At 45.0% G+C, this 14,960-nt stretch overlaps 1 protein-coding gene across 2 annotated transcripts in view; it reads left to right on the top strand.

Annotated features, from left to right (window-relative positions):
- MYOM2 (myomesin 2) overlaps window positions 1-14,960 on the top strand; it is a 64,396-nt gene that overhangs the window by 17,590 nt on the left and 31,846 nt on the right. For both annotated transcript variants that reach the window (XM_080928764.1, XM_080928763.1), the window contains exons 9-15: window positions 810-974; window positions 1,204-1,365; window positions 3,503-3,644; window positions 5,222-5,421; window positions 6,081-6,134; window positions 12,247-12,374; window positions 13,293-13,476. In XM_080928764.1, the coding sequence (XP_080784890.1) occupies window positions 810-974; window positions 1,204-1,365; window positions 3,503-3,644; window positions 5,222-5,421; window positions 6,081-6,134; window positions 12,247-12,374; window positions 13,293-13,476 (1,035 nt within the window). The remainder of the gene's footprint in view (window positions 1-809; window positions 975-1,203; window positions 1,366-3,502; window positions 3,645-5,221; window positions 5,422-6,080; window positions 6,135-12,246; window positions 12,375-13,292; window positions 13,477-14,960) is intronic.

Genomic DNA, 14,960 nt, shown 5'->3' with positions numbered 1-14,960 from the left:
TACCTGCCCCCAACACGTGCACCTCCATAGGGAGCTCTGAATATCTATCTATCAGGGCAAGGCTTTATAGAAAGCTAATCGTGGTGTGTGTGTGTGTGTGTAAGCATCTAATTGGAGAGTACCATGCCCTTTAACATAATTGGCTGGTGTTGGGAGTCAGGCAGGGGTTGGGCTTGTAACCTGTGGATACAGATCTGTTGGGGTAATAATCTGGAGACACTGATCATTGTTCATTTTAAAGAAGAAAATTCTATAACTCAAGTGGGCATGACTTGTCCAAAGTCACTCTTTGGGCTGAGGAGGGACTTAAATCCTGCTTTGTAAACACAGCAAGGCTCATGCTGTGTCCAAATGACAAGACTGATAAACCATTTTTCTGACTACAGAATGGCTGTCTCCCAGCAGCGTGACTGGCCAGGGACCACCATTTCCCATGCTTCTGGGTTTGTAGGCCTGATATCCCAGGCTGCCAGGGTGCGTTCTGAGGAAGGCTGCTTCCTGGCTTGCAGATGGTCTTTGCTCCTCTTCCTCTTGCTCATCTGTAAGGATACTAAGCCTATCTCGGGGCCACTCCTCATGATGTCATCAAAGCTGAATTACCTCTGAAGGCCTCGTTGTCTACATACCATGGTGCTTAGGGCTTCAGCATTCGAGTTTGTGGTCTACAGACCCTGAGGCCCCCTCTCCCAAGGGCATAGACTCCATAGCCAGGCAAGGAAGCACCTGGCAGCTGTCAGAGACTCAGGGTGTTTGCTATGCTGAGGCGCAGGCACACATGCTGGGCACTAACTCTATCTCTTCCCATGCAGTACCTCTTTCATCTGTGATCCCCTACACACATTTTGATGTCCAGTTTTTGGAGAAATTCGGGGTCACTTTCAGAAGAGAGGGCGAGACAGTCACACTCAAGTGCACGCTGTTGGTGACACCGGATCTGAAGAGAGTGCAGCCACGAGCGGAGTGGTACCGGGATGGTGAGTGTCCTGGTGAATCAGGGCGGGAGAAATGGCTTGTTGACTTCTCATTGCTGCACCTGAGCCGCTTGTCTCTCACCTCTGCTGGTGTGGAAGCTGCCAGCAGCAAAACAGACCCAGGGAAGTGACCTTGGGAGTCGAGTATTGACCTTGAACATCATCCTGGAGCTTCTGGGAGCAGATGGTGGGGAAGCATCTGAGCTCACCTTGCCCTATGATTCTGTTTCAGATGTGCTGCTGAAAGAGTCCAAGTGGACCAAGATGTTCTTCGGAGAAGGCCAGGCCTCACTGTCCTTCAGCCACCTGAACAAGGATGATGAGGGCCTATACACCTTGAGGATCGTGTCCCGGGGTGGAGTCAGTGACCACAGCGCTTTCATGTTTGTCAGAGGTGCCTCAGCTGGGGAGGAGGGAAGGCAGTCTAAGGAGAAGGTGGGAAGAAGCTACCTAGCAGGGGGTGACAGGGAAGAGACACAGGAAAGTGGATGGCTAACCTTGGCCATTGCACACTCCCCTGACAGGAAACAGCCCCCTCCAAAGTGCAAGGCATGTCAGTCCTTGCATATGACCTGCAACATGCAAGGTATAATGACCCTGAGTTGTGAGCAAGCGGAACCCTCAGAGTGACCATGCTGCATACACAACTCATGAAGGTGCGGTGGCCCCTTTAGGCTCTGGTGTGACACAGACTGACACACGTCTAGGACTGTGTGGCTTTCATCTCTGCTTAATTAAAATTAAGTAAAAACTTACTTAATTCATGTTTACTATGGTCGCAGCACGGTAGAACAGTTGCAGAGTGCCCTGGGTCTGACTGAATCCTCTGTCCTGCATCTAGCTTTCAACACAGGCTCATCAGGGTGCTACTTAAAAAAAAAAAGATTTATTTATTTAATGTATCTAAGTACACTGTAGCTGTCTTCAGACACACCAGAAGAGGGCATCAGACCCCATTACAGATGGTTGTGAGCTACCATGTGGTTGCTGGGAATTGAACTCAGGACTCCTGGAAGAGCAGTCAGTGCTCTTAACCCATGAGCCATTTCTCCAGCCCAGGGTACTATTCTTAATTACGTGATGGAGAAAGAAGTTCTTGATGTTTCAGGCATAGTGCCAGGCAATAGCAATGACGGCATGTATGTGAACACTTGTCATGTACACGTATGTAGGTGTGCATAGATAAGCATGTTCATGAGTGATCTGCACAGACCACCTAAAATCCACATGACAGCTTTGTAAGTTGTTCTGTTTCCTGGCTGGAGGCACCAAAGCTCAGAGGACATGGTTATCCCTCCTGTGGGGGAACCCAGGCTAACTTTTGTTGGAGTCACAGCCTGAGAGTCCCTCTGCACAGCTCAGTGTTCTATGCTCAAGCTGTGTTCCTTTCTCAGTGTTGCTTCTGCCCTGATCCATCCAGGCCACCCTCTGTGGGATCCTTCCTGAGCCTCTTGGGGCGACCCCAGCTATGGTTGCTGTCCCCTGGCCACCACACTTTCTGTCTCGCGTAACCAGTTATCTTGAGCCGGCCTCTGTTCCTCCCCCTGCAGCTCCAGTGGTGGAGGTCTATGAAAGAAATTGGGATGTTAGATTTTTCTCTCTCTCAGTGGCAGTTAGAGCAAAGCTTCATGGAGGGCCCTGCCATTAAATTATGTCATCCCAGGAACAAAAATACACACCTCACTCCAGCACCTCCCACAAGATCTCGTAAGCACACAGGGTTGTGCTTTCGGGCTCTTTGTGGGGTTTATTAGGGCTGGCACTAAAAGATATCTTCCATTCTCCTGTGTGTCTCTGTCAGGGTGTTTTGCGCCGTAAAAATGCGATGACTTCAATCAGGTTTGATTGCTTTGCTTATTCAGCAGTATGAGCAGGAAGAACAGAACTCAAACCTGGGGTGGGGGTGTGTGCAACCATTCTAATCGCTTTCTGGAGGCTATGAATGGAGAGGAAACGCTAGGCTAGATGTTAATAAATCCCTAGCCTTTAGTATATTGGGGAGGTTTGAATCAGACACCACAGAACACTCAGACTTCTGTGGGTACACAGCAGCCACGGCTCCTGAATAAATATGGATTTTAGATAAGAAAATCAAATGCTCAGTGTATTGACTTTCCAAGAAGCTCTGCTGGCCTTCAGTGTGAGAAAACTTGACCCAGGCATTTGACTACAAGTTATTTCTAATTTTCTGTTAAGCACTCACATTTTTCTAAGGAATTTGATCTATAAAGGCATCTCCATTGGTATTTCTCAGGTTGCAAAGGCTAGCTCACCATGGTGACCAGATAAAATTAGGAGAAGGCAAATTTCATAGATGAGAATATTAAGTATTCTAAGTTTTTAAAGAAAGTGCACACGGACATTTACACTTCTGGATATCAGCCTGCAGGTTTGATAAACACATTCAAATCCAAATACTTCAGTGATAAAGATCAAACTGAGCAGAGAGAATGTGAATTTGGAGGTCTGTGGGCAGGCTCAGCAGTGACCCCGCCTTATAAAAGATGTGAAAACATGATTCCCCGCCACAGATGCTGACCCACTAGTCACAGGGGCTCCTGGGGCACCCATGGACCTGCAGTGCCATGATGCCAACCGAGACTATGTTATTGTGACTTGGAAACCACCCAACACCACTACTGAGAGCCCCGTTATTGGCTACTTCATTGACAAGTGAGTATGTGCTGCGTTCCATCCATAGGGGTGGGAACACAGGTGACCTTACTAAGGCAAAGCATTTGGATGTATAAAGTCACTGCCGGCTGACAGAACCATTCAGGAGAGTAGGGACACCTCGGACTTCCAATGTCACTGATAAAGTAATTGGTAAATGATGCTAGTAAGTTGAGCCCTGGGAGACCCCACAAGTCCAATCTCCAGGACAGTCAGGGCAAGTGAGGTGGCACTTTTAAACATGAATGTTCAGCTCTACAACTTGAGGAACCCAAAAGACTGGTTTTTCTGATCTTTCATTTTTCTGCTGGATATTTTATATAAAAGTTTGTATTGAAATCCCTCTGCCTATGATAAACAGAGGCTAATCTTGCCCACATGACCAGGTTTCTGGATAGGACTGTATTTTTGGAAGTCTGCTGAGTTCTGCATGGGAAGGGTTCTAGAAAGTTCCTTCTTACTGTTCAGTAGCCTAGGCAGGACCCCAGTAAGACATCAGCCCTGGCTCAGCTCAAGCAAGATGTACAGTGGGGACCGGGGCAGAGATCTGTCCCCACACCTTATCTCACCTAAGCTTTGCCAACCCAGCTGCAGAAGGAATCCGCAACAAGTAGCTGGTCTTGTTCAATGTGGATGTGATGGTTTCTGCTTTACCTTATCTTTTATTTTGTTGTATTTTATTACCATCCTTTAGGAGCCTGTTCTCCAAAGAGAGAGACAGAGAGGGAGGGAGGACAGAAACTGGGAGGAGTAAACATGTTCGATAACTGGAATTATTTTAAATGATTCAAATGAGTTAAATCACAAAGGTTGAACTTATCTGTCTATTTATGTAACTGCATCTATGTGGCTATATTTCTGTTATCTGCCCTTTTCTTATTAATCATCTGTCTGTCTATCTATCTATCTATCTATCTATCTATCTATCTATCTATCTATCTATCTATCTATCATCTGTCTGTCTGTCTATCATCTATCTATCTATTATCCATCTATCATCTATCTATCAATCATCTATCTATATCTATCTATATATTAATCTATCTATCATCTATCTATCTATCTATCTATCTATCTATCTATCTATCTATCTATCATCAGATATGTATCTGTCTGTTCATCTATTAATTATGCTTCTTGCCTATCATTTATTTAAATCTTGTCTACTTTATCTCATCCGATCTTACTGGCCTATTTTATCTATCATTTATATACATCTCAGGCTTGTCTGCCTTACCTTACCTGTCATATCATGCTTCTTATTTATAACCCACTATCTATCTATTTCTAGTTTATCCTGCCTGTCTTACCTCTATCTTATCGATCAATGTATTATCTCTCTCCTCTATCCATTTATCTTTATCATCTATCCACTCGTTCTCTATGGATGTACATAGAGACAGCTATTGAATTTACTAAATATTTTTTTAAGGTTTATTGTATTACTATCAATAGAAGCCAGTATTTCAGTAGTGTGAATTTATATCCAAATGGCATGCTCCCCTGTGGCAACTGCTCTATGAGTATTTGGTAGACTACCATATGCACTTCTTTTCTCTACACTTTCTCATTCGAAGATGTGAGGTGGGAACTAACAACTGGGTTCAGTGTAATGATGCACCGGTAAAGATCTGCAAGTACCCTGTCACCGGACTTTTTGAAGGAAGATCGTATGTGTTCCGAGTGAGGGCTGTCAATAATGCTGGAGTTAGCAGGCCTTCCAGGATCTCCGATGCTGTGGCTGCCCTTGACCCCGTTGACCTCAAAAGGTTGCAAGGTATGCTCACTTAAGTCCTAGTAGTGACTGAAAACCTCTGGGACACCTGCATGTAGTTAGCGCTCTCTCTCTCTCTCTCTCTCTCTCTCTCTCTCTCTCTCTCTCTCTCTCACTCCCTGCATGTGAGCCTTAAGCGTGGCTCCCCAGGATGAGTGTGGCAGGGCAATGTTTCCCCATTCCTGATGTCTCCATCAGCATTGTCTTTAGACTTGGAGGTGATTGACACTCCTTTAGGAATGACAGGCAGCCAGGCGGACTCTGTGCTTTATAGCAGCGCTTCTTACCTCTGCCAAGCACCAGAATCTAGGATGCTCAGCCATGTGCTTTCTGCCTGTTAATGGTACGGTTTCAGCATAGAGCAGGACATAGGTCTTGACACCAAGCCAGTATGTGTCTAGTTTTAAATTCTATGTCACAAATTTCTATCCGGGAATCTCATTGTGGTTCACTCGAGTTACCTTACTATGAGTCCTTTGACCCTCTACAAAGAGCTGATGGTGCTGAGAATTACCAGGAACACTTCTAAAACACCAGAGGTCATGACCCCTTAACTGTTGACTAAATGCTGAGTCAGCTCACAGCTTGCCCCATTTTAGGGAGGAGTGTGCTTCTTTTAGGGAACCCTTGAAGTCAACATCACTGTCACCTTTTCTTTGCAGCGATTCATTTGGAAGGAGAGAAAGAAATCGTCATCTACCAGGATGATCTTGAAGGTGAGGATCTCTTTCTTCAGCTTTGTGAACTCCAGCTGCAGATGAGAGAGAGGTTTCAGGCCGAGGGGACAGTGATCAAGTTGTAGTATGCCTGGGATGTGCTCTTCTAGTAGGACCCAGATGCTTCTTCTAGGGACTCCTGCAGGTAAAGCCGAGGTCTAGTTCTCAGCGGCTATTGGGTCTCTTCTTATTGTCTGTATTTTTTGTGCATGTGTATGGTCAGAGGACCACTTTGTCATTTTTAGGTACTGCTTCCTCTCTGTCTTTTTTTTCTCTTTGTCTCTGTCCCTCTCTCCTCCCTCTCTGTCTCTCTCTGTGTGTCTCTGTGTCTCTCTGTCCGCTCTCTCTCTCTCTCTCTCTCTCCCTCTCTCTCTCTCTCTCTCTCCCTCCCTCCCTCTCCCTCCCTCCCTCCCTCCCTCTCCCTCCCTCTCTCCCTCCCTCCCTCCCTCCCCCTCTCTCTTTTGAGGTCAGGTATCTCAATGGCCTGTTGCTTGCCTGGGTGTCCTGTCTCTGCCTTCAGTGTGCTAGAGTTACAACTGTGCACACCTGGCTTTCTACACGGGCTCTGGGATCAGCAAGCACCATACGGAATGAGAGATCCCCCACCTTACTAATCCTCTTAGGAAAAGAATATTTTATTCTTATTTTAACTTTTTATCCCTAACACTTGAGCTGAAACTGGTTGTGATGTCCCCTGTTAGATGGCACCCTTGATTTGTTACATTGTATTTCTCTCCTTCAAGCTTGATGTTGCAAATATGTCTCATCAACATGCACCTGAGGCACTAGAAAGAGGGGCAAAGGAGACAAGTATCACACCATGAATCAGACATCCTGAGATTTTTAGTTGAACTTAGGACTAGATCACAGTAAGTCACCTGGTCAAGCCTGGTGACATGAGTTTGATTTCTGGAACTCACAATGGAAGGAGAAAACTAACTCCTTAAAGTTGTTCAGAAACACACACACACTCATGCACATACATACACATCACATATACATACACACTTGTATACACTCACACACAAACACATACATATACTCACACATACACAAACACACACATATACACACTCATGCACAAGCACTCTCACACACATATACATGCAGTCACACACATACACACATACCACATACACATACTCTTACACACTCATACCACACACTCACACATGCTCATAAGCAAATACACACACTCACAAATACACACATACACACTCACACAAACACACACACACATTTACACTCACAAACACACACATTCATATCTACTCACATACCACACTCTCACACATTCTTATATGCATCCACTTAAGGAGTGTGCGTCAATCCTGACTTTAGACAGAGTACAGATCCACAGAACGCACTTGGGGATTCTGTAAGAATCTGCAGAGGTGACCCCAAGTGGAACTAGTGGTCTTTGTCACACATATATCTCCAGAAGCCTCCCAAAGCCACGAGAGACACATTGTCAGTGCAAGAGGAAACTGGCTCAGGCAGGGTGTCTTACAACCAACCCCACACAGCTATCTGTCTCCCGTGGTCTAGCTCTGAGCCAAGTGCAGGACCTACTGGAACGCAGATATTTGAATGACTGAGAAATGGTTCTGATAGATAATACAGAAGACAGTTGTGCGATGAGCAAGGCCTTATAAATGGGAGTTTGGCATGCTGAGGGGGGATGGCATTCTCTTTCACTCTCATGGGATGCAGGATTAGTGGAGAAATGCTGCGCTCTTCCAGAGTGGACAGTGGAATTCACACCCCATAACAAAGGCCACGGCGAGAAGGTGCAGCTTGCTTCATAAATGCCTTTGTGTGGCGAAACCCGTAGTTCCCCGAAGCAGCAGAGCCTAATAAAACTCCCAAAAGCAGGGACCTTCCAGTGATTGCCTTCTGGCTAGAGGAGCCGCTGTTTAGTATAGGCATAGATACATTTGGGGAGCATGTTGAGTCAAAAATAACACTGAGTAACGAAGCATTTCCACAGTCATAACGGATGACACAGTGAGGCACTGCCTGCACAGCAGCTTCGGTTTTCAGAGGAAGAGGCAGAAGGGTGGCCAGGTATCCTCTGCCCCTTCCCCACACCCCCTTTCCAGCTGACTCCACCCTTCCTCATGGTTGCTATGAGAGCATTCACAAGGCTGATATCTGTTTATGCTAATAACCTCAGAAGATGGAGGATGAGATCCCAACATAGAGGACTTGGGACCTTGGATAAGTTGGTATTCAGCCTCATGGGGCTACTAACTCTGGCGTGAGGCTTTGCTTGTGTAAAGGAACAATTCTGAGAGTCTACAGTAGTGCTGGCTGTAAATTAAGGTTCTGATGTAGGCAGAGAGGATTGGAGAATATGTTTGAATTCTACTTTTATTCTGTTGAGGTGAAAACCAACCAACCAATCAAATGAGCGAACAACCTGAACCAAAAGCAACTTAAGGAGAAACATGTTTACTTTATCTTACATTTCTAGTGTAAGTCAATCTGCCATTGAGGGATGTCAGGGCAGGAACTGAAGCAGAGATTGTAGAGGAACTCTGTGTACTAGCTCATAGCTTTTTGGCTGGAAAGGGGGTTCAGGGGAAGAGGAAAGATAGGGAATACCTAAAGGTCCTCTGCTTCTTCCTTCTTGACTCATGGTTTGTTAGCTTTTCCATACAGTCCAAGATCACCTGCCTAGGGATAGTACTTCCCACAGTGGGCTGGGGCCCTTCTGCCTCAACTAGCAATCAAGACAATGTCCCATAGATATGCCTGCAGGTTTATCTGACAGAGACAGTTCTTCAATGGTTGAAGCTCTTCAATCTCTTCTCAGGTGATTTTTGACTGTGTTAAGGGAACACTTGAGAACTAACCTGGGCAGCCTGTTCACTTTGTCTCTTTAAACGTGAATATTTGTTTTAACTCATCTCTAAGGAAATTCCATAGTATTTTCAAGCATGTCATGTTTGAGTTAAAAAATTTGCCACTATCAAGCTCCTTTTTTCTATCATTTATCATAGAATCTAACTCCTTCCTCTTTCCTCCTTCTCCCTCACCCCCACAGTACTGAGGAATCACACCAATGCTTCACACCCATTCATCACAGCTTAGACACTAGTTCTGCTTTGTTGTTTGCTTGTTTGTTTTGTATGATTGTGGAGGCCAGAGGATGACTTTGTAGGCTTAGCTCTCTCTTTTTGCCATTATTTGGTATCCTCACTAGCTTTAACTGTCAACTTGACACATCCCGGACTCATCTGAGAAAGTAGTCTCAAGTGCGGTATTGCCCAGATAAGACTGGCCTGTGGACGTGTCTTTGGGGAATTGTCTTGGTTAATTGATGTAGGAGGAGCTAGACCACTGTGGACAACACCATTCCTTGTGTAGGCGATTCTGGGTATCAAAGAAAGCTGACTAAGCAAGTGCTCCAATGAGTCAGCAAGTATGGTTCCTCCAGAATCTCTCCTTCACGTTCTCACTTCAGTTCTCCAGTTCTCACCCTGACATCTTTCAGTAATGGGCTGTAACCTACAAGCTGAATAAACATTGTCCTCTCCTTCGCTTTTGGTTAGAATGGTTTATCATACTAACAGAAATGAAATTAGAGCATATGGTTTCTGGGGATTGTGTGTACACGCTTTTATCTAGATCCGGCTACCTCTACAAGATTGGCTTTACTCTACTGACTCCATATTCAGGGTTCTGTGAACTGCCTCAGGACAGGAAGCTTGTCTCCTCTGTGTTTAGCTGATCATCTATTCTGGAAATTGTAGCCTTTGGATGAGCTTTAGTTTCTCATCTTCTTGACTTCTGGACTCTTGAGAGCTCTCCAAACTCCAAATCAGTTTCAGGTTTCAGCAACTTAAGGAAACTTCTTCTGGAACAACAGTGGCTTCCTTGGGTTGAGAGATGAAACAAAAAGCAGGATTGTGACCCAGAAGTCCCATACTTAACCACAGCTCAACTTTTGAATGACTGTGGAATTGGGTGTGGTCTGGGCTCTTATTAAGCATTTAGATTGGAACTGGGAAGTGTTGTCTTCCAAGAGGAAAAAGATGATGAATTTGGAAATATTTTAAATAACAAGAGTAAAAATAATACACATACATGTATTATACATGCTGTATTTCTGTTATCAAAATAATTTTAGTCTGAGAAGTATGTCTGTATACAAGAGTACATAGCACAGTGACATATGTACCCATGTTTCCATCTAGCCTAACTGTGGCCTACTAGATTGGAGCCCAAGAAAACTGGTAGGAAGTGAGCAGAGTCCAAGGGCATTTGTAACTAACCAGCTATTCCCAGTTCCATAGCAAAAGGTACAAGGAGAAGTATTCGGTCATTTCCTTTTATCTTTATCTCTACAGATCTCACCTTTCTGGGTGTGTTTCTCATCAGTACATTCGTGGTTCTTAGACCATTCCCGGCCTGGTTTCTTGTATCAGCAGCTAGGCTCTCTGCAGATCTGCTGCTTGTTTGCCCCAAAGTTGTATAGAAAGTCCTAATGACTCAAGAATTCCATCTTCACTGGGAGCTCTCTGCTGGATTTTTCCTTCTTGTCTTGTCTTCCAATAAAATATGTTTCTTTGTTCACTTTATGCCTCGAGGTCATGTACCCAAAACTATACGGTAGATCTCAGCTCTGAAGTGTGACCTTTGTTTTGCAGCGTCTGTTGAGGGTGGTGGGAACCATAAATAATATGTTCTTTGGTTTGCTCCATCAGGAGTGATTTGATTCAGCGAGCTTGGCAGAATTGTTTTGTGCTCCCCCCCCCCCGTGTCCTTGATTGTATTCTTTCGAATGTTACAGCTAGTGGGGACTTGGGCTGCTCCCCATTCCCTCAGCTACCCTCTGTCTCCCCACTTTTCTGGAGACATGCTGACTCCTTGGTGAAATTCAACCCATGGACCGGTGTGCTTCCAGCCCAGGCTGAACCTCTAGAGCAAGCTGTGCTCTGTGAAAGAGACTCTCACAGTGAAACCCAATCTTGTTTTGTGCTGTTTCCATGTGGCTGCTCAATTTGCTGCCCGGAGCTGAGTCCCAAGGGAGCAACTAGATATTGCAAAGGGCAGAGAGATGTCCCAGGGACTGTTCAAACCATTTTAATCATGTGCTAATCTAACTAAAACTCCTAATATTTTGTATAACAATTAAAGGGACCTTAGGTTTGGCAAAACCTCTTTCCCCGTGAAAATCTCTCACAAATTCAAATGCAAATTTTTACCACCTCATATGTATTTAAAAAACATAGCTAGGTGAGAGGGGATATAGGTAGACCAGATGTCTTGGATCATAAATATCCCTTGACAGTTACTTGCAAAGGGCTTATCACCATCTCTGCTGAAGTTTAAATAATCAGGCACAGAGTACAGTGCTTGCATGTGTATGGATCTTTGTGGGGAGAACAGAGCAGCATGCCTTAGGAACTAACAAGACTTCAGCACTCAGTTAGGGGACACCAGCAGTGCGTGACTTCCATAGGCACCCTGGTAACATTGCCTGCTGTCTTTACAGAGGGAAGATCCTGATTTGGGTGATTACTTCTAGAAAAACCGTTTTCTCTGTCCTGTAGAAAATCTCAAAGACTTTTTGGTCTAGACTTTTAGAATCTTGCTTTGTTAATCATTGGGTTTTTTTTTTTTTAAATCAGAAATAAAAAACTGGACTAATCTTTAATGGAGTAATTTTTGCTTTGAATTTGTCAAAAGAATCCTGGGATCCGTTTGCCTTCTCTGAGTAGAAATGGCCAACAGAAGCAGGCCACACTAGGGTAGTCTTAAAATAAAAACAAAACAACAACAACAACAACAACAAAACCCCACTACTTTATGTGTATGCATATTTTGCCTGCATGTATGTATATGTACCATGTGTGTGAGTGATACACTCAAGGCCAGAAGAGGGCACTGATTCCCGTGAAACTGGAGTTATAACCATCATATGGAAGCTAAGAATCAAACAAACCCAAGTCCTCTGGAAGAAAAGCCATTGCTCCTAATTTGTGTAGCTACCACTCCAGCACACCAGAGCAATCTTTTGTGCCCTGGATTATGCTGTCCCCACACATCATTCACTCCATTTATTTATTTATTTATTTATTTATTTATTTATTTATTTAAACAGGTGATGTTCAGATCCCAGGACCTCCCACCAATGTCCAGGCTTCAGAGATCAGCAGAAACTATGTCGTCCTCAGCTGGGATCCTCCTTCTCCCCGTGGCAAGGAGCCGTTAATGTACTTCATTGAGAAGGTATTTAGGTCAAGCTCCCAAGAAGGCAGCTCTCAGGCAGCCACCTTGATTTCTGTCCTTTACTTAGGAGCCATGAGCTCACTGGTCCCCTAGAGTCTGATCCCAGCTTTGTAAGAGGTTAAGTAGTGGAGTGCAGAGGGGAGACCTGGGGGCTGGTCTCTCACAGGAAGCCGCTCTGGCATGGGAACTTGTGGGAACTGAGCTTTGTCACCTGTGTAACGGAGCTGTTGCTCAGCTGTTTGGTTCTGATGTCCTCATGGTTTAGGGAGGAATGGAATTTGCATATCTGGATCTGCCTTCCAGTTCTCCCAAGGACCTCAGGTTACCAGAGAAACCCAGATCAAGGCTCAGTGTTTGCATGCAAGCCATGCAGCCACTGGGTGGCGATCTTGTATTTGAACAGCTTGAGGCTTCATTACCTGGATATACCTAGAGACAAATGCATTGCATGTTACAAGCCAGTACACACACACACACACACACACACATGCACAAATGCACGAACAGGCCCACACACACAAATATACACCCAGCCAAGCATGTGCACCTGCACACACACATGCACACAAACATACAAATACACACATAAGCATACACACACATACACAACCATATTTAACTTTATAAGCTATAGGATTCTACCTTATAATACGTAGTCTCTCTTAGTTTCTATGAACTTGGACACCAAGTTTAACAAGATGATATAATTCCCCAAAAACCTTTACTCATGCAAACTCACCAGTGTGTTCCCTATGCCCTTGGGGACGAATAGTCATGTCATACCACCACAATAACTGGCTGAAGAGTGACAACGTTTTTAGCTGAATTATGACTCATTGACAGGTGATGAAAACTCTCTTTAATTATCCTCCCATCCACCTTCTGAGACCCTGACCTCCCTTCTTGTCCCCCCCGAAGTCTGCAGTTGGGAGTGGCAGCTGGCAACGGGTCAACGCCCAGACGGCGGTGAGATCTCCTCGGTATGCTGTCTTTGACTTGGCCGAAGGGAAGTCCTACGTGTTCCGGGTTTTGTCAGCCAATAAACATGGCCTGAGTGACCCATCAGAGATAACGCCACCTATTCAGGCACAGGACATGATTGGTGAGTTTTAGCACATAGCCAGACTCCATGACCGGCGTCCCTGGTACCACTTCAGTGAGGGAGAGAGCGAAAATGCTGGAATGCCACTCGTATGGCTTTGTGCACAGTCAGAAGTCTATTCAGAAGTGGTGAAGGGCTGTCCCCATACTGAGGTCAGCGCTCAGCATTTCCAAGAAGGCCTATCTTTTTCTCACAAAACCAACAAGTGGTTTATTAGTATGTTCATTGAGACAGGGTCTCACTGTGTACCCCTGTCTGCCTTTAAACTGACAGTAATGTCTTGAGTCTCCTGAGCTCTGGGATTATATGCATGGTGTCACCACACACAGTAACACATGGGTCAAAATGTATGTTCAGCCCATGGTCACTTAAAGGCCCCAACCCTATGTATAAGGCAGTTTCTTGCTTCTCTGGTTTGAAGACCACACTCAGAAAGTTTCAGATACAGGTCACAGGAACTTGGAATTGCAGTCTGTCCCAAAGCATAGCCCTCTCAGGGGGCCTCCTGAACCCTCAAAGCCTGTGCATAGGGAGAACCTGGGGATAGACAATCTCGTTTTGAGTACCAGGGCACTTCTAGCCTCTCTCTTCTTTGTACCATGTCTTTTTTTTTTCCTTTAAAGTTAAAAATTCCTTAATTTTTAATTCCTGGTACCAGTGCCACAATTTCCAGGGCAGTATACCTGATGTAATGAAAAGAAAAAGACAAAGCTACAACAGGTGAAAGACCTCAGGGATGGACATCTAATTGATGCTACATTGCATTAATCCACAGCTGCACTTTTTGCAAGCTGTGGCTGTGACAGTCCTGAGAAAAAGGGGTTTCCTGTTTAAGCTGCCGTAACATTTCTGACTGTGGATCATAGCTCCTTCTGTGGCAGATGTTCACAGTTCCTCTAATGCATTTAAGCCAACTGTCTGAAAGTAACCTGCAGTTTCCCCTACAACTCCTCAATCTCCTGCTAAGAACTGTAGCGCCTTCCTGTTTTTCTTTTGTTTTTGTTTTTTTTTAGCCTTCTGCTTCTGTATTCACCATTTCAACCACCAGACCCATAGCCAGCACCATAGGGACCGCCTGTGCTTCTTCCACCAAAACTGGCACTCTTCATGGGTACACATGTTGATTGATGCTGTCCACAGTAATTTCCAAAGTCATTATTGTTCCCCCCACCACCGTAGTCACCTCCACCAAAATCTCCTTCTTCATTGTGACCATCAAATTCTCCTCCTCCACCACCACATGCATCACCTTGGTTCATCATCTCCATACCCTCCTCCATGACTGTAACCAGGACCATCACCATAGTTACCACCATCACCTCCAAACCCAATATACCTACCATCACCACCTCCATCACCACCTCTGCTGCACCACCTCAGCCTCCCCTTCCACCAAAGTTTCCTCCATGGCCAAAGTCTTCTCTACCACTTCCAAAGTTTCCCCCACGGCCCATAAAGTTGCCAGATCCACCTCCACGGCCTCT

The sequence above is a fragment of the Micromys minutus genome (assembly GCF_963924665.1).
Source record: "Micromys minutus genome assembly, chromosome: 14".
NCBI lineage: Eukaryota > Metazoa > Chordata > Mammalia > Rodentia > Muridae > Micromys > Micromys minutus.
The sequence above is the reverse complement of the archived record's forward strand: the minus strand, read 5'-3'. Positions and strand labels throughout refer to the sequence as shown.